This window comes from Colletotrichum lupini, chromosome 11 (genome assembly GCF_023278565.1).
Source record: "Colletotrichum lupini chromosome 11, complete sequence".
NCBI classification, from domain to species: Eukaryota; Fungi; Ascomycota; class Sordariomycetes; order Glomerellales; family Glomerellaceae; genus Colletotrichum; species Colletotrichum lupini.
Genome location: NC_064674.1, coordinates 118327 through 143266, shown reverse-complemented (window position 1 = coordinate 143266; position 24940 = coordinate 118327). Strand labels below are relative to the sequence as shown.

At 31.6% G+C, this 24940-nt stretch overlaps 2 protein-coding genes across 2 annotated transcripts; one reads left to right on the top strand and one right to left on the bottom strand.

Moving 5' to 3' along the window:
- Positions 1-1337: 1337 nt before the first annotated feature.
- CLUP02_18375 (FHA domain-containing protein) lies at positions 1338-4989 on the top strand (the record flags this gene model as incomplete). The annotated part of the gene is made up of 7 exons (XM_049297277.1): positions 1338-1717; positions 2251-2410; positions 2554-2636; positions 3065-3101; positions 3168-3414; positions 4497-4613; positions 4784-4989. 7 exons carry the CDS (start codon positions 1338-1340, stop codon positions 4987-4989), a joined length of 1230 nt encoding a protein of 409 aa, XP_049138501.1.
- A 19248-nt stretch (positions 4990-24237) lies between these two features.
- Positions 24238-24852, bottom strand: CLUP02_18374 (uncharacterized protein; the record flags this gene model as incomplete). Its single annotated transcript, XM_049297276.1, has 2 exons — positions 24238-24669; positions 24745-24852. 2 exons carry the CDS (start codon positions 24850-24852, stop codon positions 24238-24240), a joined length of 540 nt encoding a protein of 179 aa, XP_049138500.1.
- Positions 24853-24940: the final 88 nt, after the last annotated feature.

Below are 24940 nucleotides of genomic sequence, written 5' to 3'. Positions count from 1 at the left end.
AAACCGACGATATATTAGGCCTATCCGATATTAACTTTATAAAGAAAGAGGATAAGGAGCTTTAAAAAGCGGGCTTCGTAGCAAAGCTAAAAGAGGTCCTTATAATAAATACCCCCCTAGTATTTAATAATAAGATTTTTATAATTAAAAAAGAAACCGTCGTTTTTTAATAAAAGGGGTAGGGCGAGAAGATTAACCTCGTTAATCCGAACGTAATTAACGTTAAAAAGCGGTATAAAGCTAAGCTCGCGCGAGGGGTATATATTACGAGTATTTATTAACTTAAAGCGACTTTTAACTATATTAAAATAGCGTAGGCTATAGATCTAACTAAACGAGACGTCGAGGTACTTAATAAGTAGCTTAAGTAGTAGTAAACGAATCTTAATTAAGGTCTTATTTATTACCCGATTAACTTTATAATTAGTAAGTTCTACGTCTTCGTCGATAGGTTATTTACGAATAATAACGACCTTATTTCGTAATTAGGGTATATTATTATCCTAGTTAATAAGAGTATAAGCGAGAGCGAATTTATTATATATAGTAATATAATCTATTACTTATTAACTAAAAGTAAGTAAGTAATAAGAAGTATGCTAGTATTAGAGGTTTATAGTATAGTTAATAATATTAACCTCTTTTATACGATTTTAATAACGCTAAGGAAGATTACTAATCGAATTAGCCTTTTACTTATTCTAACGGTTATTTATACCGATTCTTATTCGCTATACGAATACTTTATTAAATTAGGAATAATAAAAAAAAAGAGGCTTATAATCGATATTATAGCCCTTAGGTAATCGTACGAAAGGCGCGAGATACTTAAAATCTATTAGATTAATAGTAAAGATAACCTCGTAGACGCCTTTATAAAAGTAATACTAAATAAGGGATTAAAGTAATTCGTAAGTAGTAAAAAAGTCACTATACGAATAAAGGGATAGGTTATATAAAAAGAGTAGAGAAAAGGGGGAAAAGGAGACGACTTAGTAAACGGGCCCGAGGTCGAATTATACCTCTAACCGTAGTAGTTAAATTAATAAAAAAAAGAGAAAGTTAGTATTAGATCAGAAGTTTAATTTAACTACGGTATATAGCCGACTACGTAGGGGCTAATTAGGGGCCCTATTTACGATTATTATAGCTAGCTTAACCTACGGTTAGAACCTCCTTTTTATATTTACTACGCAGATATTTATATAGTTTAATTAATCTCTTCGTTAACTACGGTTCGAACTAACTACCCTATAATAGGGATACTAACAAAGACTGAATAATTGTAGTACTGAACTGCGTATGTGTGCCCGAGAACAACGTTGTGAGCAGAGCTCATGTTTCCTCTCCTGGGTGTGGATGTGCGAGAAAGTGAAGGGCAGAGCAACCAGACTGTCGATCAGAAGACCAAGCAGAGAGAGAAGAAGACTCTACAGATGGTCGTTTCCAAGAACGGAGGCAGCAACCTTGCTGGCCCTGCGGGCAAAGTTGCCCGCTCTTCCACAGCACAGCAGCAGCAGCAACAGCAGCACGAGAAGCCTCGTCGCTTCATCAAGCCTTGTACTCAGCACGCGAGCTCCCTCGAGACCGCAGACGATGATGAGTATGACGACTGCTGGGACCCCTACTTTGTTTACAATGGCCCGGCCACATCCCGAATCCCCTCTTCTGCCGTCAATATTTCAACTCCAGAGTCTGTTGAGATCTCCCACAATCGGTTCGGTTGAATCTGCGTATTTTTGTTCCGTACTGCTTCTGCCGCTTCTGCTGCTTCTGCCGCTCGTGCTGCTTGCCCCACTTCGTCTCAACTTCTTTTGCCGCCTGCTGGCCGTCATCGCGTTTTCCACTAGCGGCGGTCTTTGTAGACTGTTTCGCAACATACGCCTGAGCATGGCAGACTGTCTGTCAGTATATCAATCGCTTTGGGCGTAAGTGCAACAGGGAAACTCACAACAGTAACTTTCTCCCACAGAAAGCTCGCCCCGGTCATTATTCGATGTGCCAGGTGGCCATTCCTATTCTCTTTCGGCCTCGTCTGCACTGGCTTGGGTCTGGAGCCCAGCACTGTAGAATTGGCTCGCGGTTTCGTCGGCAATGTGTTTGGGAGTTTGATTTGGATGGATCTGTCTCTGCGTATGAAGCGTGGTGCTAGTACGCACACAGAGAACAGTTAGTCAGCGTGTCCTTGCAGCGATCTCTAGGACGTCAGACTTATATGTGCAACACTGACAATATCCTTCGTCTTTAAAGGTTGAGAGATCACGATAATAAAGACCTCAACGAGCTTGAAGTCGACGCCGAACGAGCTTTGTTAGAATCGGTCGTAGTACTCCCACTTTCCAACCTCGGTGACGGTCGCAGTGATAGCGGCAGCTTGCTGGATGAAGGAGCCGGAGGGATGGTCGTAGAAGTGAAGCTCACGGCTCTCGATACTTATGCTACCTACAGCTCTCGGTTACATAGTATCGAGAGCCTCTGGGGCCTCCGCTGACTTTAGGGCCCCAGTGCGCTGTACAAAGGCAGCACAGCGATTGAACGCCCCGTATCTTACAGAATACAGCAGTGTATGTGCTTGGAGCGATTGCGATGCTCAGCAGGGCAAAGCCTTTCGGCCGGTACGAGGTCAGCGTTGCGATGTATGTGCCTGGCTTGAAGCGATGGTGACGCTCAGCAGGGCAAACACCTTCGGTTAGTACGAAGTCGAACCATCGTATTCGCCTCCGAATATGGTATGGAAGGAAGTTGGTGGGCGGAGCCCAGGATTCTTTCCTTACTGCAAGTACGTGGAAGGATTTCGACCTCACGGAAGGCACAAACGGCCATGCCGTTGCCGAAGAGATTCATTGAAGAGACGATCATCGCCAAAGACAAGTCAAGCCCAAGACGCTCCATGAGGGAGATGACTCTTGCCGGAACTCAGAGCTCGAACCCGCAATTTATATTGACGGTAGAAAGAAGGACGCGGAAGGTGCTCGGACGGTTGCAAATGGCCGTTTCTCCCACTCGCGAGCGAGGCAGCGATTTAACAACTTGGAGCAGAAGCCGACAATTGCTACTTTGACAGCCTCGCCATGAATGGAGAGCAGACTAAACCACGGTCGGTTGGTACCACAAGGTATATGCTCTACTCCGACCATTTTTACGCTGAATACTAACACAACGACCAGAAACTATTCGTCAAAGACATCGGCTCACTACACGGAACCTATGATCCCTCTCTAGGACTGCCTCTGCATACTTCGAAAGAGCTTACAAAGGGCGATATTCTCAAGTTTGGCATCGACATCCAGCCAATCACCGACCTCTCTCCGCCTTATACCATCCATGTGCACTGGATCCAACGGGGGGAATCGTGGACTCGCCCTGTTGACGTGTATACCAACACATTGATTGTCAGAGTCCTTCCGGGTGGAGGTTAGTTGGGGATATTGAAGGTTCTAAGCAACAGAGGAGTAGCTTGGATGCATCGGTTATACAGTGCAGGGTGTACACCTCTAGGAGGGGGCAGATTCCAGTAATCCATCCTTTTGACCCAAAGAGCAGTTGACCTTTGCGATCTTCTTCTCTGTGGCTTTCACCTATTGACATGGATATAGCGACCGTCTGAATACTTCAGGAGCCTTTAACTTGGCCCATGGCTCACGATATAGCTTTCGCTGTAGATATGAGTGCCTTGTGGAACATGTCAGTCGAACAGAAGCGGACGATAAGAAAAGGGCTGGAGATGAGGGGCAACAAACAAGCGCACACGGCGGCTTGTGATTCAGGGGAGCATTTCGTATTTTCATCTTCTGTCATGATATCTCAAAGAGGGTCTAACCCACCACTTCCCGCTAAGCTCTTGCTGGCGGTTGGAATTTTGGGCCAAGATTTTCTTGGAGCTTCGCTCAAGTCTCTGTCTAGATTTCCGTCTTCGGTACACATACAGAAATGCATCAACCTTGGCCAACGGCATGATTTGGGACCCCGTTTACCCAGCGCTTGTGAGCGTCGAGAGAGTGAAGAACATCAATACTGAGTCGACCGTGGCACGTGGCTTTCCTCAGCCTCTCGAACCCCGAGATTCAACATCCTTCTCCCAAATTTTGTCTCCATAATTAAATTTTCCTCTTAGCTATAATTCCCGCCTTGACCATCATCACCATTTCTGGCTCTCTGAGCAGTCGGCAGACAAGGTGGGCCTCAAAGGCGGTCAAGGCTACACAAGCGACTCTTTCACCTATCTACCTCCCTTAGCGGGGTCGAGGGCCCTGCCCAACTCATTCTCCTTCCGCTCGCATACGCGTCGAGTACGATAACAAAACAAAGAAACCAGGGGCTTTAGAGACTCGAAACACACGGTTCCCTATGGGTCTCTGGTTCACAGCACTATAGGACAACGACAGTACCAAAAAGGCTTCGATGAGAAACGGAGGCTCCGGGCTGCAGTGCCAACAGAACTATTGTTACACTTCGTTCCAACCGTATGTTTGTCCTGCTGACGTGTACGCCAACAGCAATCGTCATCATCATCTTGACTGACCTCCTTCCGAAGCAGCTCACCGGGATTCGAAAGCCTGTCGTATCATCACCCAGCTGCACAAATAAGAAGACCCCCGAGCGTACTCACATTTGTAAGTAATGCTGTCTTTGCTTTGAAGCCAAATATTTGACATATTACACAGCCTCCTGTTCCGCCATACCAATCTACATCGCACACAATCGACTCCTTACTACACCCGCGCTACGAACCCTTCGACCCTCTACGAAAACCTCCCCCACACACACTACGTCACGCCCGTAGCTGCTCCCTGCTCTTCCCGCGACATTCATCTCGCTGTCGAGGGCAATATTGTCAACTATACCCGATCGGGACCTGCAAAGTACCCCGATGTCGCTGCTGGCAACGCCCGAGCGACGGACATCCCTCTCGATGCAGATACGCGGACTCTACACGATCACGTCCTTAAATCTGACCTAAGAGGTGCCAACGACAGGATGATAATCTGAGCGTCCATTGCGCTCGGATATGGCCCTCACAAGTTCAAATCTCGCGAGACCCTCAGTCCTAGACCCAACCAAGGTGGGCCGAGATTTCCAGCCGTCCGCATCTGCCAAGGAGAAGATGAAGCAGCGCAAACTATTGCAGTAACAACAACAACAACAACAACAACAATTGGCCGGTGGTTCTGGGTCCAGAAGTGCTGGGAGTGCCTCACGAGGCACGTCTGGGGGGAGAAAAGAGGAGACGGAGGCGAAGGACCTATATGGCCCCGGGAGGCCGACAAGTGCGGCGGCAGTGACGAGTCATGATGATGAGGCTCAGATCGTATGGCAAGAGAAGCAGGTATGTAGCATTTTATGGTTTCCAATGCCGATGCTCAGCACCATTTTCTGGCTTTTGAGTTCGCTGTCGCTGCCCGCATTTTCCCGACGCCTTGTCCTCCGCGTGCTCATTGTTGGCAGCGTCTTTGTTTGCATCGCCGTCTTCATTCATGAAAGGATCTGCGAGCTTTCCCCTCAAAAAACCTACCCTTATTCTCCTTGACATAAATGCTGATCATGATGGTCTTCAGCAGATTGCCAGAAGACACGTCCGTTCGCCCGTGCGACCCGGTGTTCGATTCTAAACAAAATTAGTCTTTGCTGCCGCATGTCCCGTATGCTGACTCTCCCACGCGATGGCGAAGTCCTGCCATAACCGGGTGCCTCAGCCACACACACACACAGGGCGCGGGTCACAAATCTTTGGTTCCTACTCGTTGCTTCTCATCACCAATTTTGAACCCTCACCTTGCGAAGCAATCAACGGCTTGATCGACATCCAACATCACGCGAACCACATTGTCCAAGATATTCAAACTCGTCCTGCTCCCGCCGGCCGTGTGTACTCGTGGTGGACTCTCCTTGATAGTCTTAAGGTCACAGTCAAAGAACGCATGCAATTCCTAGATGTCGTCTACTAGTAGTTCTGTACGTGCTGAAGAGAAAGAGTATTGTCCAAGTGGAACAGGTCTCATGGGAACTCTCTTCGACGAGTCGACAGGAGTGTGAAGTTGGAACAAGCTTCCTGATGTCCTCGGGACAAAGGTTCTCGGTGTGGACACGACGGGAAACGACGGGAATCACGACTGGGAGACCATTTCCTGGGCAAGGTGGGGAGCAAGGGCCATTGTGAATTGAATGGTGGGATATGTGGTGGTCTTTTTCCCTTTTTCACTTTCCAACTTCATACTTCCAAAACATTGGCCCCAGCAGGATCAGGCTTTCAAAGGAAATCACACAATATGCTGTACTCTTTTACTACACGCGCAACACTCAATATGGCGATTTTGATGCAAAACCGCCATGTAACTCGGGATGGAAAAGCTGACTCATGCACCGGTGCTAGCCGGGAAATTCGACCGCAGAAGTCGGGTACACAAGTCGAAGCGCAAGGGTTCTGAATCTTGATGACGCAGAGGTTTCCGGGAAAAGGGCCAAGAGGAATGGTGGGATAGGCACCCGGGGAAAGGAAGATGTGATCGTTTTTGGTGACGGGGCATACTGTGGTATGAGGATGATATCTTTGTTGTACTCGAAACGAGACTTTCGCGTTGCAAACTTGAGCGTGAAATCAACGCCATGAAAGCGACATGTGATTGGAGTGGCAAAATGAACAAATTCGAAAAGACGTCTCGTAGGGAGTTTGTAGACGCTTTGGGACAAGATTCCCGAGCAGAAGAGGACGGTGCAGGAAGCCCTCGAGGTTTAGGTGGGCACCTGAAGGAGCTGTGGTGAGAATTGCATGTCCCGTGACGGAGACGGAAATGAAGCAGCTGCTCACTTTTGATGGCGAAATGGCGACGCAAGCTCGCTCTTGTGGCCAAGCTAGCCGATCATCCGCTCGAGTGACGGAGGGCAAGTCCAATACAGGAGATCGCCGATGAGGATGGAGATTAATGAAAGAAGCAAGTGGTTCAACTTGCTCGTGATTTCGGCAAGATGGCGACCAACGGGAAGTTCTTGTATGGAAAGTTATGTCTTACCTAGGTATTGAGAACCACTCACTCTCCACTTTCCTCATCACTCGTGTCTTATCGGAGGGGAAGTTAGGAAGGTGAGGTAAGACACCTTATCATGGCGTGTCGTGATGCGACGAGCTCTGAACACTCCATTGTCGCGTCCATCTTCTGGAAGCAAGCAAGCCGCGCAACATTATCCTCAAGAACAATGTCCTTTTTATGCCATGCATGACTGTGTGGAGCGCGCATGGAAAAGCCAGTAGCGTACAAATGCAACAGATCTGCAAATAGCACGAAGGATACCATTGCAGAATCAATGCACTGACAGGTGTCGAACACCCGGTCAAGCTTGTCGCCATGACATCAAGGGTGTCGTAGAGTCACTGTAGGGGCATCGATATATATAAAGAGAACGGTTATTTATTAGAAATAAGAAATAAGTACGAAGCTCGCTCTAATATAAAAAATACGAACGAAATAGGCCTTAGTAATTATATAACCGAGGTTATATAATATATAATAAGTTTATAAATAGTTAAAGCTATTATAATATACGCCCCTAAATAAATATATATTTAAAAAAAGCGTACTTAACTACCTATATTATTATAAAAAGGTCTATTTAAAATAAAAAACTAAATATTACTATATAAAAATCTATTTATAAAAAGAATTATAAAATAAATCGGTTTATATATAGAGTTATAAATAAGGGGTAAATTAGCTATAAATTAACCTCTATATTTATTATTATAAGTAATCTTAAGGCTATATTATTAATAAAAAGTATAACCGAGGGACGGCCTTTTATTAGTTAAATAATTAACATATAAGTTAAAAATAGTAAATATATAAATTTCTTATTACTATTTATAATACCGACTTTCCTTCTCTTTTTAATTTATATTTATATTATTATTATATATATATCCTCTTATTTTTCGCTTTTATACCCGCGTTCTTATACGTATATTTTATTAAAAAAGGATTTTTATTAATAATATCGTTTTTATTTAAATATTATTAAAACGATTAATTAAAAATTATAGTTATATTACTATAGTACGAGAGATTAAGAAATATAAATATAAAATTACGGCTTTAAAAAAGAATAGTAGCTCCCCTAGCCCCCTTTACGAGCCCGAGATAAGTAAGTAATATTCTTTTATTTTATATTTTAATTATAATATAGCCTTTATTTATTTAATATTAATTTAATTACTTTATTTAATAAATAATAGCTTTATAACTAAATAAGTTATTTAAAAAAGTAATAAAAATAAAGAGGGTTTATAACCCCCTTTCTCGCTCTTTTTTAAAAATTAAAAAAACGTCCTCGTTTTTTAAAAAAATAGCGTAAATAAAGAAGGTTTGTAACCCCCTCCTTTACCTCTTTTTAAAAAAAAAAAAAAAAAAAAAAATTTTTTTTAAAAAATTTGAAGAAATAAAATAGGTTTATAGCCCCCTCCCTTACCTTTTTTTTAAAGAATATAGAGTAGTTAACTATATATATAATACTTTTTTAATTATTATTATTTATAGAACTAATTCTTAATAGCGGATCTTTTTAATACTATCCTTAATACTAAAGTTTAATATAAGGTAGTACTTTTACCTCCCCCGTCTAGTTATAAATACCTTAGGTATATTAAGAGCGCCCTTAATAACTATTTAAATAGTACGTATTTCCTAAATTTACGTATTAATAATAAATACTAACGCTACTAAATTTATAAAAAGTCGGGTTATACTCCTATTTTTAAGGGGTATGTATAGTTTTTAAATATAAAGTTCTTATATTTTAAGTAGGAGGTAATAAAAAAGTTAATAATAACTATAACTATTAATATAAAACTACTTATACTTTATAAAGTATATTTTAAGCCGTCCTCGTTCTATTTATTATTTATAACCCGATATATAGACCTTAACTTACGTAATAGTAGTATTATATAAGGCTTTTAAATATAACGGTTTTTTAAATAAAAATAAGAATAAGGGGGTTTATATAAATAAGGCCCTAATAAGAGAGGCGTTTATAAGTACTTTTTTTATATTAAAAGCGTTATTAAAAAAACTTATTAAAAACGTAATAATATTAGCTATTTTACTTATAAAAATAAATAGTATTTAAATTAAAATCAATATTCTTATTAATTTATATATCTTTTGAAGTATATAGCCTATATTTAAGTCTTTTTTAAATAAATATACGCTTATTTTCCTAAATAAATAGCCTCTTTTTAAATAACTTAACGGGGTTATTAAAATAATTTTATACTCCCTAGCTATAAGCTACGTTTTTTAATTAAAAACTAGGCCCCCCGGGCCGTTTTATTACTTTTTAAACGTTTTTTTATTTAGTATAATTATCTCTTATATATTTCTTATATTTAAGAGCAATATAAAATACTCGAACTTCGCTCTAAAAAAGTTCTTTATAAAACTATTAACTAGTATTTTATTTATTAATATATAAATTATTTAAAATAAGCTTTTTAAATACTCTTATCGTAGCTATATATTCTAAATATTAACGTAATATAAGCGAGTTAAAATACGTTCTTTTTTTTTATTACGAGTTTAATTATTTAACGATTATTATAATATACTTTTTATATATTACTAAGTTTAAATAAGATATTTTTAAAAAGGTATTTAAGAGCGAGTATCTTTTTAATTTTATATTCTAAGTTTAATAATTCGGCTTTTATAATTAACGTAGTTATTATATTTTAACGAACTATTTTTTACTAAACGAGGCTATTAAAAAAGGAGATTATAAAACCCTATAAAGATTTTCGAGTCTCTTTATTATTTATAAATAAAGCGTCGCTTATAATTAATAATACCTAGCTAGTCCCCGAGATCCCGAAGTATATTATTAAGTATTATATATAAAAAAGGTATTATATAACCTAATTTATAATAAAATAATATTAATAAGACGGGTTTATGAAAAACTAAGAAAATAGAGCGTATATAAAAATAACGTTAAGCTAAATTATAATTACTATATATAATATTAATCTAACTTTTTTTTAAAAAACTTAGTCTTATTTAGGGATATAATCTTTAGGTTTTTTTTAATTAGGACCGTTAATAACGGGGTTATAAAAATAGTAAAGTTAATAAGATTAAACTTCTTAGTTACTTTTTTAAAATATTAATTATAAACTAAGTAGATCTTTTTATTTAGTTAATTATAAACGACCCTTATCTTAAGATATTACGAAACTAGTTCTTAGTTTTTTATTTTATACTTTTTTTTAAGTCCCTTAGTTACTTAACTAGCCTCGTAAACGTAGTTTTTATAATAAAAAATAAGGATATTATTTATATAAAAAAGAACTAGGACTTTTTTAATAAAATCTTAAAATAAGTACGGGTCCTTATTTATAAATAAAAAACCTAGATCTTTAAAGATTAATACTAGCTCTTTATATTATAATAATAGAGCGTTATAAGTATTATATAGGGCCTATTTAAGTTTAATATATATTCTTAATTTATAAAAACCGTTTAAAAGCTTATAAATAATAGGGGGGTTACTTAGTTTTTTAATTATATTTAAAAAAGCGTTTATGATATTATATTAATAGATTTTTAAATCGAATTAAGTAATAATAGTTATAACTACCCTAAACGTCTTAATAATTAGCGTCGCTACGTAAGTTTTTTTTAAAAAGTATTATTTTCAAAAGTCCTCCCTAATATAAATTCTCGTTTTATAATAATTAAAGTAATTATCGCTATCTAGCTTATAATTAAATACTTATTTAAGGGGTATTAACTTAGAGGTAACCGACGCTTTACTAACTACTTTTTAAGTATTTATTTCTTTTAGTTTCTAAATTTCTAACTATACTACCTTTATAAATTAACTTTTTAAAAGTTTTAGTATTTTAAAAATATCCTTTTACTTCCCTAAAGGGGTAATTAATTAATCCGTATAAATTTAATTAAATTAGACCGTAATTAATAAAACATACTTCGTTTTACTAATTATAATATAAACGTAGTAATATAGCGTCCGATACCCCTAGGTTACCTTATTAATTACTTTTTACTAATTAAGTATATACGTATTAAAAAAGGAGTCTTAGTCTCTTTTTACTTAAATATAAAAAAAGTATTACTTAAGTCGCTCTCGTTAACTTAGGTTTTTAATAAATACTTTTAGTAATTAGTTTTTTAACTTCCGGCTTTATTTAGTATACTCGTCCTCTTTTTAACTATATATACTAATTATATTAAAGTTATTAACTAGGTCGTTTATTATTCTTATTTCTTAATATAAGCTTATTTATTAAAGGGGTTTATTAGGGTTTAGTTAAGTAAAAGGATCTTTTTTATAAGAGCTTTAAAAAGTTTTTTTATTTATTTATATATATATTACGTTTTTAATCTTTTTAATAAGAAGATCGACTTTTTTAATAGCCTCGCTTATAACCTTAATTAACTAAGTAAAGTTCGTATTTAACTCCGGACTTTTAAAATTTAGAATTAGTTTAGGAATAAGTAACTACTTACCTTATTTATTTAGAAACGAACTAGGTTTTTTTATAGCCTTATTTATTTTTTATAAAATAAGTATAAGTAATAATAGCTACTCTTTATTATTAATTAATATAGCCTCCTCTTTATTTATAATTTTAAATAATTAGAGCTTAGGTTTAATTATTATAAATAGTTATTAAATCTTATTTATTACGGCCCTTAACTTAAATAAACGAATTACGGTTTTAGTATTATCTTTTAAATAAAAAGCTATCTTATTAAACGTTATATTTTAAATAATAATAACTTTTAAAAGCGAGGGGATTTAAATCCTATATAAGTTATAAGCGTTCGGTATATAACTTATAAAGTACTTAATATATCCCCTCTATTTTATTTTAAAGCGTCTTTTATTAATTCTTTGTTTATAATTCTTTTTAAAAAGGTACGCTTTATAATTATATCTATACGTCTACCCCTAATAAAAACGTAAATTACGAGCGAGCTTTAATATATTTATTAATTATTATTATTTAAAATAATAAGTAAACTAAACTTTTTTAATTTAAATTAATAATAGCTAATTAGTATATTACCTAGGGCTAATATTATATAAGTAAGCTATAGCTAATATAGCTTTTATTTAGAGTTCGTTTAATAAGCTAGCTATTAATATTATACTAATTATTTTATTAATAATTTCCTAGTTAGCTCGTTTCCCTCTTTTATTTAGTTTTTTTATATATAGAGGAGTAGTTTTTAAATTTATTCTTAGCTCCCGTACTTATATTTAAAAACGAGTTTTATTATTAATTATAATTACTATACGTTTTACGTTTTATCGGATTTTATAAATAACTACGCCCTTTTACGTATATACTTATTATTTAAAAAAGTATAAGACCCTAAATACTATATTATAAGTTTTTATAATATATAAAAAGACGAAGATTTTACTTAAATACTTATTTTTAATTAATATTAGCTATTTATTTCGTTTATAAGCTAGTAAGTAATTAAAAAGGTCTTTTAAGATCTTATAATAAGGTTAGGTTATTTTTTATTTTAAAGTACGTTATAAAATAACCTATTTTATATAAATAGTTATATAGTATTAATATTTTAAATAGCTTAGTCTTTTAATCCTTACCCCCTAAGTAATTAAAACGAGCTTTTTAAGTATTATTAATATAAAATATTTAGATTTAAAGTACTAGAGCTAGGCCGTATTTAATTAGTCGTTCTTTAATTAGTATAAAGAACGTAAGTACTAAGTACTACGTATTAAAATTATATTAATAAGCAAAGACTAATTTCTAAATAAAAAATAGGACGAATAGGGCTTATATTTTAAAAAAACTAGATTAACCTTTTTTTCGAGCTACTTAATAATAACGTTCCTAAATTTATTACTAAACTAAAGGGTATAATTAAAACCTAAGTATTAAATACTAATTCTTTAAAAAAGAGCTTTTAATATAACGTTTATATAGAAGTTTTTAATAAAATTAATATTATAAAGAGTAAGGTACTCTACTTTAGGCCCCTTTAATTTTATAAAAATATTATATATAATCCTCGTTTTTTTCATAATAATAAAATAAAAAGCTATTTTAAAATCTATATTTTCTAAACTATTATTTTATTAAATAAAATCCGGCTTTAAAAGCGATTAATTATCAACAATGTAAATAGTATTATAATTATTTACAATTATATTTTTAAAAAAGAGGTATAAGTTAATAAAGGGGATAAAAAAGATAATAAAATTACTATTCCTATTCCTTCTTATACTTAGCTTAAAAAGTAAACTAACGTTAATAATTATAACTATAATATTTAAAAAATAGGTTCTTTTAAAATTCTTTTTATTACTTAGCTTACCGGTTTTAATTATTTTTTTAAAACGACTTTAGTTATTATTACTCTATTTAAAAAGGGGTTTTAAATAAATCTAGCCTTTTTAAATAAAATTAATACGGAGGTTAGTATACTTTTCTTAGTTTAAATAAGAAATTATTTTTTAAGCGTTATTAATACCTAGCTAAATATATTTTAACTTCGTTTTACTTATTAAAATAAGCTTTATTTTTATATAATTTATTAGCTTTTAATAATAAGTCCTTTTATAAAAATAGTTAATAAATAAGTTAAAAATTGCTTTATTCTACTTAAAGAAATCTAAATAACTTATTAATATTATAAATATTATAAAAGTTTATTTATAACTCTTACTATATACTACCTCTTTATATAAAAAGTCGTTAAAAATCTTAATATAATACCCTATATTAAGGATCGCTTTTCTTTTTTATTTTAGTTTAATAATCTTAACGAGCTCTTAATTAAATTAGTTTAAAATAAAGCGAGGTATAATTATATAAAAAAAGGGTTTTAAAGCAAGGGTCCTTTAGACTTTAAATAGCTTAAGCTACGTTACTTAATAATAAGCTAAAAAGAAGTTTTTAATTTAAATTAATAAGTTAACACTAGAGTTTATTTTATTTATAATTATATTAAATTCCTTTTTTATAATTATAAATAAATTAGAGTTATTTAGTACGTATTTTCATTTAAAAACCTTAATTATAATATAAAGGGAGTAGTTTAAAGAATTAATAAGCTCTTTTTTCGTATTTTCTAAGATTTCGTAAGTAATTATAAACGAGATTTAGTAATTTATTAATTCGTATAATCTCTCTTTTTATAAATAAGAGATTATTTTAAATACGGTTTACTAAATAAAAAAGGCGTATTTTTTAATAAGACGTACTTAATTTATTATTACGGCCTTTAGTTTTATTAAAACGACTAATTACTTAATTTAATTAACTAATTACTTAGTTCGAGCGTTTTTAATAAAGGGTTCGATTATAATCTTATTTTTTAATTATTTAGTTTATTATTAAATAAACTCCTTAAGTCTTTATTAATATTTAGTTAAGGCCGTTTTATATACTTAATTTTAAGTAGTATTTCGTATTTTAACGTACTTTTTAATTAAAAAAATAGACTTAATAAAAAGTAACGGATTTAATAAGGAAATAAGGTTATTTAAGTTTAGTAAGTCTTAGATATTTTTTAACTAAGCCTTAACTAATAAAGCGAGGTACTACTTAAGCTAATTTTATTAATAATTAAGCTTTTATTTAGGAATATCGGTAGTTTTTTTAAAAAATATTAATTTATTTAAAAATAAGGTTAACGAACGTAACAGGGGTTAAATAATATTATAAAAAAGGATATAATAAACCGTAGTCCCTAGGAAATAATTTTTTAATAAAAGTATAGGGGTTTAAATTAGAGCTAAGCTTATAATTATTATAAAGTTATTATAAAAGTATTTATATATTATAATAAATTCGGGATGCGGCTAGTAATAGGACGCTAATAACTTAGTAACTAGTATACGGATCGTATTATAAAAGAACTTTTTAAGAAGTAGAGCCCTTACGAAGGACTTTATAAGCTTTAGTTTTATAATATACCTATATTTATATTATAACCTCGCTAATTAAGTATTTATAGCCTAATCTTTTATAATTCTAAAGCTTTTATTCTTATAAAGTAATTAGTATAAGTAATAATAAATTACGGAAACGAACGGAACGTTAATAAAACGACGCTTAGCTATTAATAAAGAGCCGTTAATACTAACGAGCTATAGCTATTTAGAGTCGACTACTTAACCCTATTCTATTTAAGAAAACGAGCTTATTATAGGGCGAGTCCTACCTAAATACTAATATTTATAAAAGAGCTAAATAAAAAAGATAATTAGGGTAAATTACCCTTACGGGCTAGTTACCCCGTTAATACCCCGAAGACCCTATTTATTATAAATAGGGCGTTTATTAATAGCTAATTACTAAATATACGAGGTTAAAGTACGTATAAAGGCGCGAATAGTACTAAGATAGTTAGTTTAATAGACCTTATAGGCTTAATAATAACCTATTTTTATAAAATAATAGAAATAATAGTTAAAAATTAAAACTAAAAACGGCGTCGATATAAAGAGCTCGTTTAATAACTTACTAAGCGGCCGGCGACGTATCTAAGTTAACGAGAATATAAAAAGCCTCCTTTTTATAACTATAAACTAATTAAAGAAAAGTTTATAAGTACTTAAGTAGTAAACTAAATTATTATTATAGAGGTAAGTAATAAGCTTTGTATAAAAAGTATTATAAAATAGTATATTAAATAGGCCTTATTTAAAATATCCCTATTATTATAAATATAATAGCGTAATTATAAAAAGAGCCTCTAGGATCCCCTCTCTTAGGGCGACTTTTTAGTATTTATTTACTAATAATACGTAGACCCCGAGACTTAAAAACGGGAATATTATAAAGAGCTAAGGATAAAGAGGCTAAAAGAGGGCTAGACCCCTACTTAGTTCTTTGCTAAGTAGTTAGCGATTTATCTAGCACGTATAGCTTTAACGAGGTAATGCGGGATATTCTTATAAAGAATATAAAAAGTGAATATTCATATAGAAGCAAGAATATATGAATATAGGGGATATAAGCGTATATAAAAGAGGTTTTGTAGTAAAGAGAGTAATATAGTTGAATTACTATATAAGAAGTTGCTTGCTTAACGAAAGGTCTAGGTAGGCAAATACACGCCTATATATAGGCATAAAAACCTCCTACTAGAATATTCCATTGCTTATTAATTATGATATAATTAATAAGCGTATACGTAAGTGAATGCGTAATCGTAGTACGTAATTCCGCCTCGAGTAAATTCCAGATTATTCAGTTACCTTCCAGTACTTTCCATTGCTCACGTAAGCTTATATAAGCAGTATTGCTTACATAATCAATACCTATAATAATCTACAGAAATCGTAGATTAATACGGTATATAGTTTGCTTACGTAATATTGATAATAAGGCGAATAATAAGGTAAACAAAGTTACCTTCGTAACAATTTATTATAATTTAAGTATAGAAAATATAGAGAATTCGAAGGTAGAGGTATATTAGTTCTTTTTTAGACTACTATCCTAGTTATAGGACGATTTAATTTATTATAAAGTTTTAATTAAGAGAGTACGCGATATAACTTATAAAGCTAATAAACTATAGTTATTAAATTAGTAAAAGGGCGGCGACTAATTATAAAAGGACGGTAAAAAGAGGCTATATTTATTATTAAAATAACTGCGTTAAATATCCCCCTTTTATAAAAAAAAGAGTAGGGAGAGCTCTAAGGGGCTAGGCTTTAAAAACTCGCTAAGAGTAATATTATAAAAGCCGTATAATAAAAGTACTCGTACTAAGCTATTATAAAAGCGTCGTAGTAGTAATATTAAGTACTTTATATATAATAAAATAGGCTATATATTTAGTAAGTATTAAAAAAATAAGTTAAGAAATAGGGGCGACGATAAGTTAACGTACCCCTAATCGAAGTTAATATTAATAACTATCTAACGGGTTATTACTAAGCTAAGAGTTATAGAGGTCGACTCGTTAAAAAACGAGTAAGTATAAGTAATATACCTAATATGCTTATATTAAGTATTAAGAGGGTATTAATAAAAATAATTACGCAAAGTAGGGTAATAGTTTTACGAGGTATTACTAAAAAGCTAGTAAAAGTTAATATAAATATATACTCCGAAATAGATATTATTAGTACTAGGCTCGTAACTTACTTAGGGTTAACCCCGGCTATTATTATAGCTCCTTTATTAAGGGACTTTTAAAGTAAAGCCGTAAGCTAGGGGAAAGCTTATTAATTAATACTCTTCCTTATTGTTACGAAGGTAACTTTGTTTACCTTATTATTCGCCTTATTGTCAATATTACGTAAGCAAACTATATACCATATTAATCTACGATTCCTGTAGATTATTATAGGTATTGATTATGTAAGCAATACTGCTTATATAAGCTTACGTGAGCAATGGAAAGTACTGGAAGGTAACTGAATAATCTGGAATTTACTCGAGGCGGAATTACGTACTACGATTACGCATTCACTTACGTATACGCTTATTAATTATATCATAATTAATAAGCATGGAATATTCTAGTAGGAGGTTTTTATGCCTATATATAGGCGTGTATTTGCCTACCTAGACCTTTCGTTAAGCAAGCAACTTCTCATATAGTAATTCAACTATATTACTCTCTTTACTACAAAAACCTCTTTTATATACGCTTATTTCCCCTATATTTATATATTCTTGCTTCTATATGAATATTCACTTTTTATATTCTTTATAAGAATATCCCGCATTACCTCGTTAAAGCTATACGTGCTAGACTTATTAATTACTATAAGTAGCTAAGGAAGATTTAGTAACTATTTACTATAGTTAATAAGGATAAAGGAATAGTAGACCTCTTACTATTATAACTATCGATAGGCTAAGAGAGTATTTATATTAATATAATAATAAATATATAGTCGTACGAGCCTATTTTAGTTATTAAATTAGAGGCAATAGCTTATAATATTATTAAGAATTACGAGAGGGCGTATATATTATATATTACTACTATAAGAAGTATTACGGGGGTAATAGAGATTAAATTATAAAGGGGTTTATTATTAAAACTTTAATTAAAAATAAAAACGTTCGATAAGTAGTTAGTAAAGGGACCGTAGTTATATAGCGGGGTAAAATACTTTATTAACCTAGTTCTAAGTACTAAACCACTCTATAGTCCTATTTATTTATTAAATAAGAAATAACTTAACAAGCTTCGCGCGTATATTATTAAGAACTTAGCGAACGGTTATATTATATTTTTAATTAGTAAGGTTAGGGTACCGATCCTTTTGATATTAAAAAAGGATAGTATACTACGCTTTTATATAAATTACTACGGGCTAAATAAAATAATTACAAAAAATCGATACTTACTACTACTTATTAATAAGCTCTTAAATAGGCTTTGCAGAGTAAAATAGATCTTAAAAATAAATATTAGGGATACTTATTATTATATTGAAATTAAAAAAGTTGACCGATAGAAAATAGTATTCCGGAGCTAATATAGTTATTTTAAGTATATTATTATGCCTTTTAGGCTAACGAACGTACCCGTAACGTTCTAAGTATATATTTACTAAGCGCTTATTAATTTGCTAGATATTTACTATATAATATATATAGATAATTTAATAATCTACTTAATAATAAAAGAGTAATATATGGAGAATATTAAGAAGGTCCTTTAATATTTATATTTATACGGGCTTTTTACTAAACTATTAAAGTACTCGTTCTATTAAAAGAGGGTCGAGTTCTTAAGTTATATTATTATACTAAAAAGAATCGAGATTAATTTATTGCGAGTGCGAATAATCGCTAATTAAAAGGCGCTAGAGTTTATTAGGGATATCTAAGTATTCTTAGGGTTTTATAATTTTTATTAGAAGTTTATTACTAAATACTTAGGTATCGTTATACTAATAATAGTATGATTAAAAATAGAAAAGGGGTAAATAAGGGACTTCTAGTAGACTAAGGAAATAAACGAGGCGTTTAATTAGCTAAAGGTTACTTTTACTTTAATAACCGTACTTACGTATTAGAACCTATAATGTATTATATAAATAAAAACCGACGCTTTAATTAAAACTATTACGGTAATTTTATCGTAGTAAGCTAATAGAGAATAGTAACCCGTTACTTATTAATTATAAAAGCTTATAAATACGGAGTAATAATAAATTATAAGTTAATAAAAACTACTTACTATAATAAAAAGGCTAGAGCACTAGGCTTATTATTTTTAAGGCCTTTTATAAAAATTTATAATTTGAACGGATTACTAAGTACTTAAAAAAATAATCGGCGTATTAGCGCGGGACTTTTAAAAAAGGCTCGCGAGGTAAGTATATAAACTATTAATATTTAACTTTAACTTAGAATACTAGCTAAGGAAAACGAACTTAGTAAATAGTCTATTTAAAAAGCTAAACTATATAAAAGAGGAAGTACTTTATAAAAACGTCCTCCCTATACTAGCTTAGAAACTACGTCTTATTAATAAACTACTACCTAACGTCCGGTAAAGGATAATTAGCTTAAAAAAATAAAATAATACTACTAAAGTATACGTTTAAATAGTTAAGGCCTCCCTTCGTAATCCTAGCTAAATATTAACTAGCTCTAAAAACGGGGAATCCTCTCCCTTATATTAGTAGCGTATTATAGGGCGTACTAATAAAATAGTAATAATTATTATTATAATAACTTAAAGTAAAAAAGTAAAAGAGTTATTAATAAACGCTCGTTAACGGTTTAATAAGGATAAAAAGGAGTTAAATAGAGCTAAGGTTATTATATTAAAATAGTATATTTTACGCCCCGTTATAAAAGAGCTTATAAAAAGTAAAACGGTATTTATTTCTTATTTCTTATTAAAAACTAAAGAGCTTATTAAAAAACTATAAGTTAAAAACGAGTTCTATATATTATAATTAATAAGAGTTTGCGCTATAGCTAGCGAACTAAAAATATATTCGCTTAATAAATAAAGTATACTATTTTTTAAAAAAAGACTTATTATTCCTTAAGTAGAGTCTTTTTAAATAGAAATCTTTTACTAATACTACGATAATTATAGAATAGGTTATATAAGAGCTACGAAAACTCTTAAGCTAATTTAAAAAAAGTTCTATTAAGAAGATATTTAACGAGATATTTAAAAATATATTAAGAACTATAAGTATTATTTAGGAGTTATAACCCTAAAATATAAGCTATATAAGTAGCTATAGTTACTATTATTACCCTTATATTTATTTTAAGAAATATTTATAAACTTTATTACGGGGCTATTACCGAGCGCTCGTAATAACGGCGCAGAGTATAATAATATCTTAGTTATTATTTATTATATAATAAAGTTCGCAAAGTTCCTACTTACTATTAAAATACTTAACGTAGTATAAATAGTAAGTATTTTATACTAAGAGGTCGAATATAAGTTCGGTATACTTAAAAGTATTATTATAAATAAAGATAAGCTCTTTATAAACGTATTTTAAAAAGAGTTTACTAAAGAATAGGTAATATATTACTAACTATTTACTACGTATTACTTATAAATAAATAGCTAAACGGACCGAACTTATTAAATATTAAAAAACTATTTAAAAATCTATACCGAGGGCTTACTAAATAAGTAAGTAGCGTAGCTAAAAGAGGCTAAGTTTATATATAATAATAACTAATACTCTATTATAAAAGTATCCCTATATATAATACTATATAGCTACTACCCTAGGTATATTAAATATATACTTAATTATAAAGCTATAATTTAGGGGGTTTAAGAAAAGGTTTAGAAAATTAAAGAGATTAGGGCCTAGGCTACGTAAGCGTAAGTATAAGCCTTTAAAAACTAAGTAGCTTATTATAATAGAAAATATACCCTAAAGGAGTTTAATTATAGAGAGGTCGTCGGCTTATTAATAAAGAATATACGATTTAAAAATAATAAACTAGCGCTAAGATATATTAAAATAGTAATAACTAAAAGGGTAGGGAAATAAGCTTACTAAGTATATTTATTAAAATAGTATTAGAAAATATATAATATTTTCCTAATTTCCTAACTTAAGCTATAAGGAAATCGCCGAACGGTTAGTAACTAAATAGTAAATCTCTTAGAGTTAGAAAATAAGTAAAACGTTTAAAAAGTTAAAAAAATCATTATAATATAAAACGAGGGAAGAAAATTATATTATCTTATTAAATAGGCTAAGTAGCTTACTAAGTATAATACGTAAGAGCTTATTAAGTATTTTAAAAAAGTAGTAAAAATAGTTAATAAATTCGAATACTATAAAAAAAGGGTATATATAAAATAGGATAATAAACGTTAAGTTCGTAGTAAAAGGTTACCGAAAATAAGTTAATTAATAATACTATAAAACCCTTTTTATCTAGCCTAGCGCAATCCTTAAAAAAAAGATATAGTATTATAACCCTTAGTAATACGTCGCTAAGAGATTACTAAAATCTAGTTACGTAGGGGGAATAACCTACGTAATACTAATAGTAGTAGTAATAGCTCTAGCGTATACTTCTAAAGCTTAATAATTAGTAATAATAGTCCGCTTAATAAGTAAAAAGTAAAGAGGCTTCGTACGCATACTTAGCTAACTATTTAAAATAAGGCCGTTAACCTTATTAATATTATAATAAGTAAAAAGGAGGTAGTTAAAGTTGCGTAGAGTATTATATATATTAATAATAATAGTTCGTAAAGCGTTCGCTACCTAGTTATTATTAAAAACTATAATAAGAAATATAATAGGAGCTATAATAAGAAGTATAACGGGAAGTATAATAAGAGCTATAATAAGAAGTATAACGGGAGCTATAATAAGAGGTATAACGGGAGCTATAATAAACAATAAAATAAGAAATAAAATAAGGAGTATAATATTATTATTATTAATAATAAGTTAGGGACGGGGGACGTTATTTAAAGCGACGCTCTCGTAGTCCTAATCGAGCTAAGGGACTTTAGTAATATTAATATTCGTAAAGAACTTATTAATATTAAACTACTTATTACGACCCGCGGTTTTAATTTTAGTATAAGTAATAGCCTCGTCGAGCTATTATAAAGCCTTTACTTAAAATAAGAGGAGTATAATACTAGCCTTATTAAAATCTAAAGTAATATAACTAAGGGCTAAGGTACCCTTATTTATATTAAAAAGAGCGTCGTAAATAGGGGTTAGTAAGTTATTAATATTAAAATAGCGGCGCTTATTATAATACTAAAAAAGAGAATTTTCTAAGTTATTACTAAGCTCTTTAAATTTAGTATCCTCGCGCTAAGACTTATTAAATTTAAATTTAAAGTTATTCCGCTCGTTATTATTATTAAGAATATAGTTAGTAATAAGAGTACGCTTTTTAATAAGAGTCTAAATCTTAGGATTATAAAAAATAGAAGTAGCGCTATATATAATAATAATATAAATAAATACCTTATTTACTAAGAACTTAATAACGCGTTTATAAAAAATAAAGAAAATAAAAAACTCCTAGATATATATAATAATAACGCCCTTAAGAATTTCTTTATAATACTAAGCTAGAGCGTTAAGGTTACTTTATAAAGCGGTTATATAACTATTACTATAAAAATAAGCTAGTTAGAGGTAATTAAAGTAAGAAATAATCTTAGTCTTATTATTAATATTAAAGATACTAGCCTAAAAAGAAAAATCTAAGTTAATAAAAAAAAATTCGCTAAATAATTACTGATAACTTATTATAATCAAAATTAATAAGTTTAGATACTTATAATTAGTAATAAGCTCTTAGAGAATAGCCTATTTAAAATAGACCTTTTTCATCTTACTACCTACTAACGAGTTAGTAATATAAATAGTAACCTTTTTTTATACACTAGTAATATAGCTAAAAATATAAAAAACGCGGCTATACTTACGGGAATTAAGGCTACCCTATTCCTTAGTATTATAGAACTTTATAAAAGTATTCTAAATAAACTAGGCAGCGCTATATAGCTCCTTAAGAACCTAAAAAACATTATTAGCTAATATTTCGGTAATAGATTAATAAGGACTCGACGACTTATAATAAAATACTTCTTTTTATTAATTTAATAAATAATATACTTAGTAACGTAAGTATTAGTAATATAGATAAGCTCGTTAATATTATAATATAGGCTAGTTAAATAGTATATATAAAGAGTACTACTACAAAGACTACGAAAGCCCTTTTTAAAATTATACTCTATATTAAGTATATCCTAGATACGTAAAATAGTAAATATTTTAGTAAATACTTAGTAATAGTATAGTAAGAGAGTCGTAATTAGGAAACGATACGGAATTAGAATATTATAAAAAAAAAAGTATAGTTATATAGGAAAAAATTCGTAGAACGGTTACTAAATAAAAAGAGGGAAGAAAAAGTAAATACGTAACTAATAATAGAAGAAAAATCTTTTATTATACTTAATAGCCTAATAATAATAATAACCGCGAGGTTAAGCGGGCTCTTATATATTATAATAATTAAAATACTTTATTACGAATATATATTACTAACTTAATAACTAGTTAGCGCGCTATTACTAAATAATAATAATAAGGTATCTATTAAATAAGGAAATAGGAATAATACCTTATTCCTAAGTAAAAAAGGATATTATTAACGCTTTACGGAATTTATTATAAATAACGACGTTAATAACTTTATTATTAATATTAAAAAAAGATATTATATAATAACTTTAGGGACTAAAGTTATATAAGGGGGGAGTAATTATAATAAATTCGGGATATAGCTAGTAATAGAACGCTAATAACTTAGTAACTAGTATATAGATCGTATTATAAAAAAACTTTTTAAGAAGTAGAGCCCTTATAAAGGACTTTATAAGCTTTAGTCTTATAATATACCTATATTTATATTATAGCCTCGCTAGTTAAGTACTTATAGCCTAATCTCTTATATATATATAAAGAAAACGGTTATTTATTAAAAATAGGAAATAGGTATAAAGCTTATTTTAATATAGAGGGTGCGAACGAAGTAGGCCTTAGTAATTATATAACTAAGGTTACGTAACGTACAGTAAGTCTATAGATAGTTAAAGCTATTATAACAAAGGGATAATCGCACTATCATTCTGGACATTGCTAATGGCGAGGAGACGTTGCCGGTCCTAAAAAGTTTTATTAGCCCCAGTGGGGACACCTGTTTTCCGTTTTCTTCATTTATTAGACTAAAAAGCCCTCTCTGTCATCAACCCCACACCAGAATGCCCAGACATAGTCCAGCACGAAGTGTATCACCTCCCGAACTTGCTCTGGCATCAAGTAATCGATTGTGTTCAAAGAATTATCTATAAAACCGCACACCCAATCAAGCGTCGGACTGCCGGTCAGGCTTTCCTCATTGTCCATGGCTGTCTCCACTAACAATGAAGGCGGAGGTTCGAGATCGTAGGAGGAGCTCGGCGCATAGCGCTGGTTTGATGTCCTGTCGGAGTCTTCGTCGGAAACGTTGTCTCTGTAGGGGAAATTGACTGGAAACCGGCTCTGGTAGGATGCAGCCTGACGAAGAATCGCACTTTGGTCGTCGTCGTGGTCGGACTCAGGCACAATGTTGGACATTGTCGGGTTAAATTGGATGTCATCGCCGTTGCCTGACTGCTAGTCTGAAGCGGCTTTGTCATCTCTGGCTATTTTCTGATGTTAGAAATAGTGCTCAAGCAGGAGGAGTACTGTGTCGTAAATGCGGAGCGACTCACCATTCATGGCTTCCAACTCGGCATCCCAATGAAGGCGCGCATAGTGGCGATCAAGGTGCTGAGAACGGTATTGCGCGAACATTTCTGCGCTGCGTTTAAATTAGCACATCGGGAGTGATTGTAGCATCGAGTAGAAATAGCTTACGCTTGAGTTGAAAGAATTTGGGCGT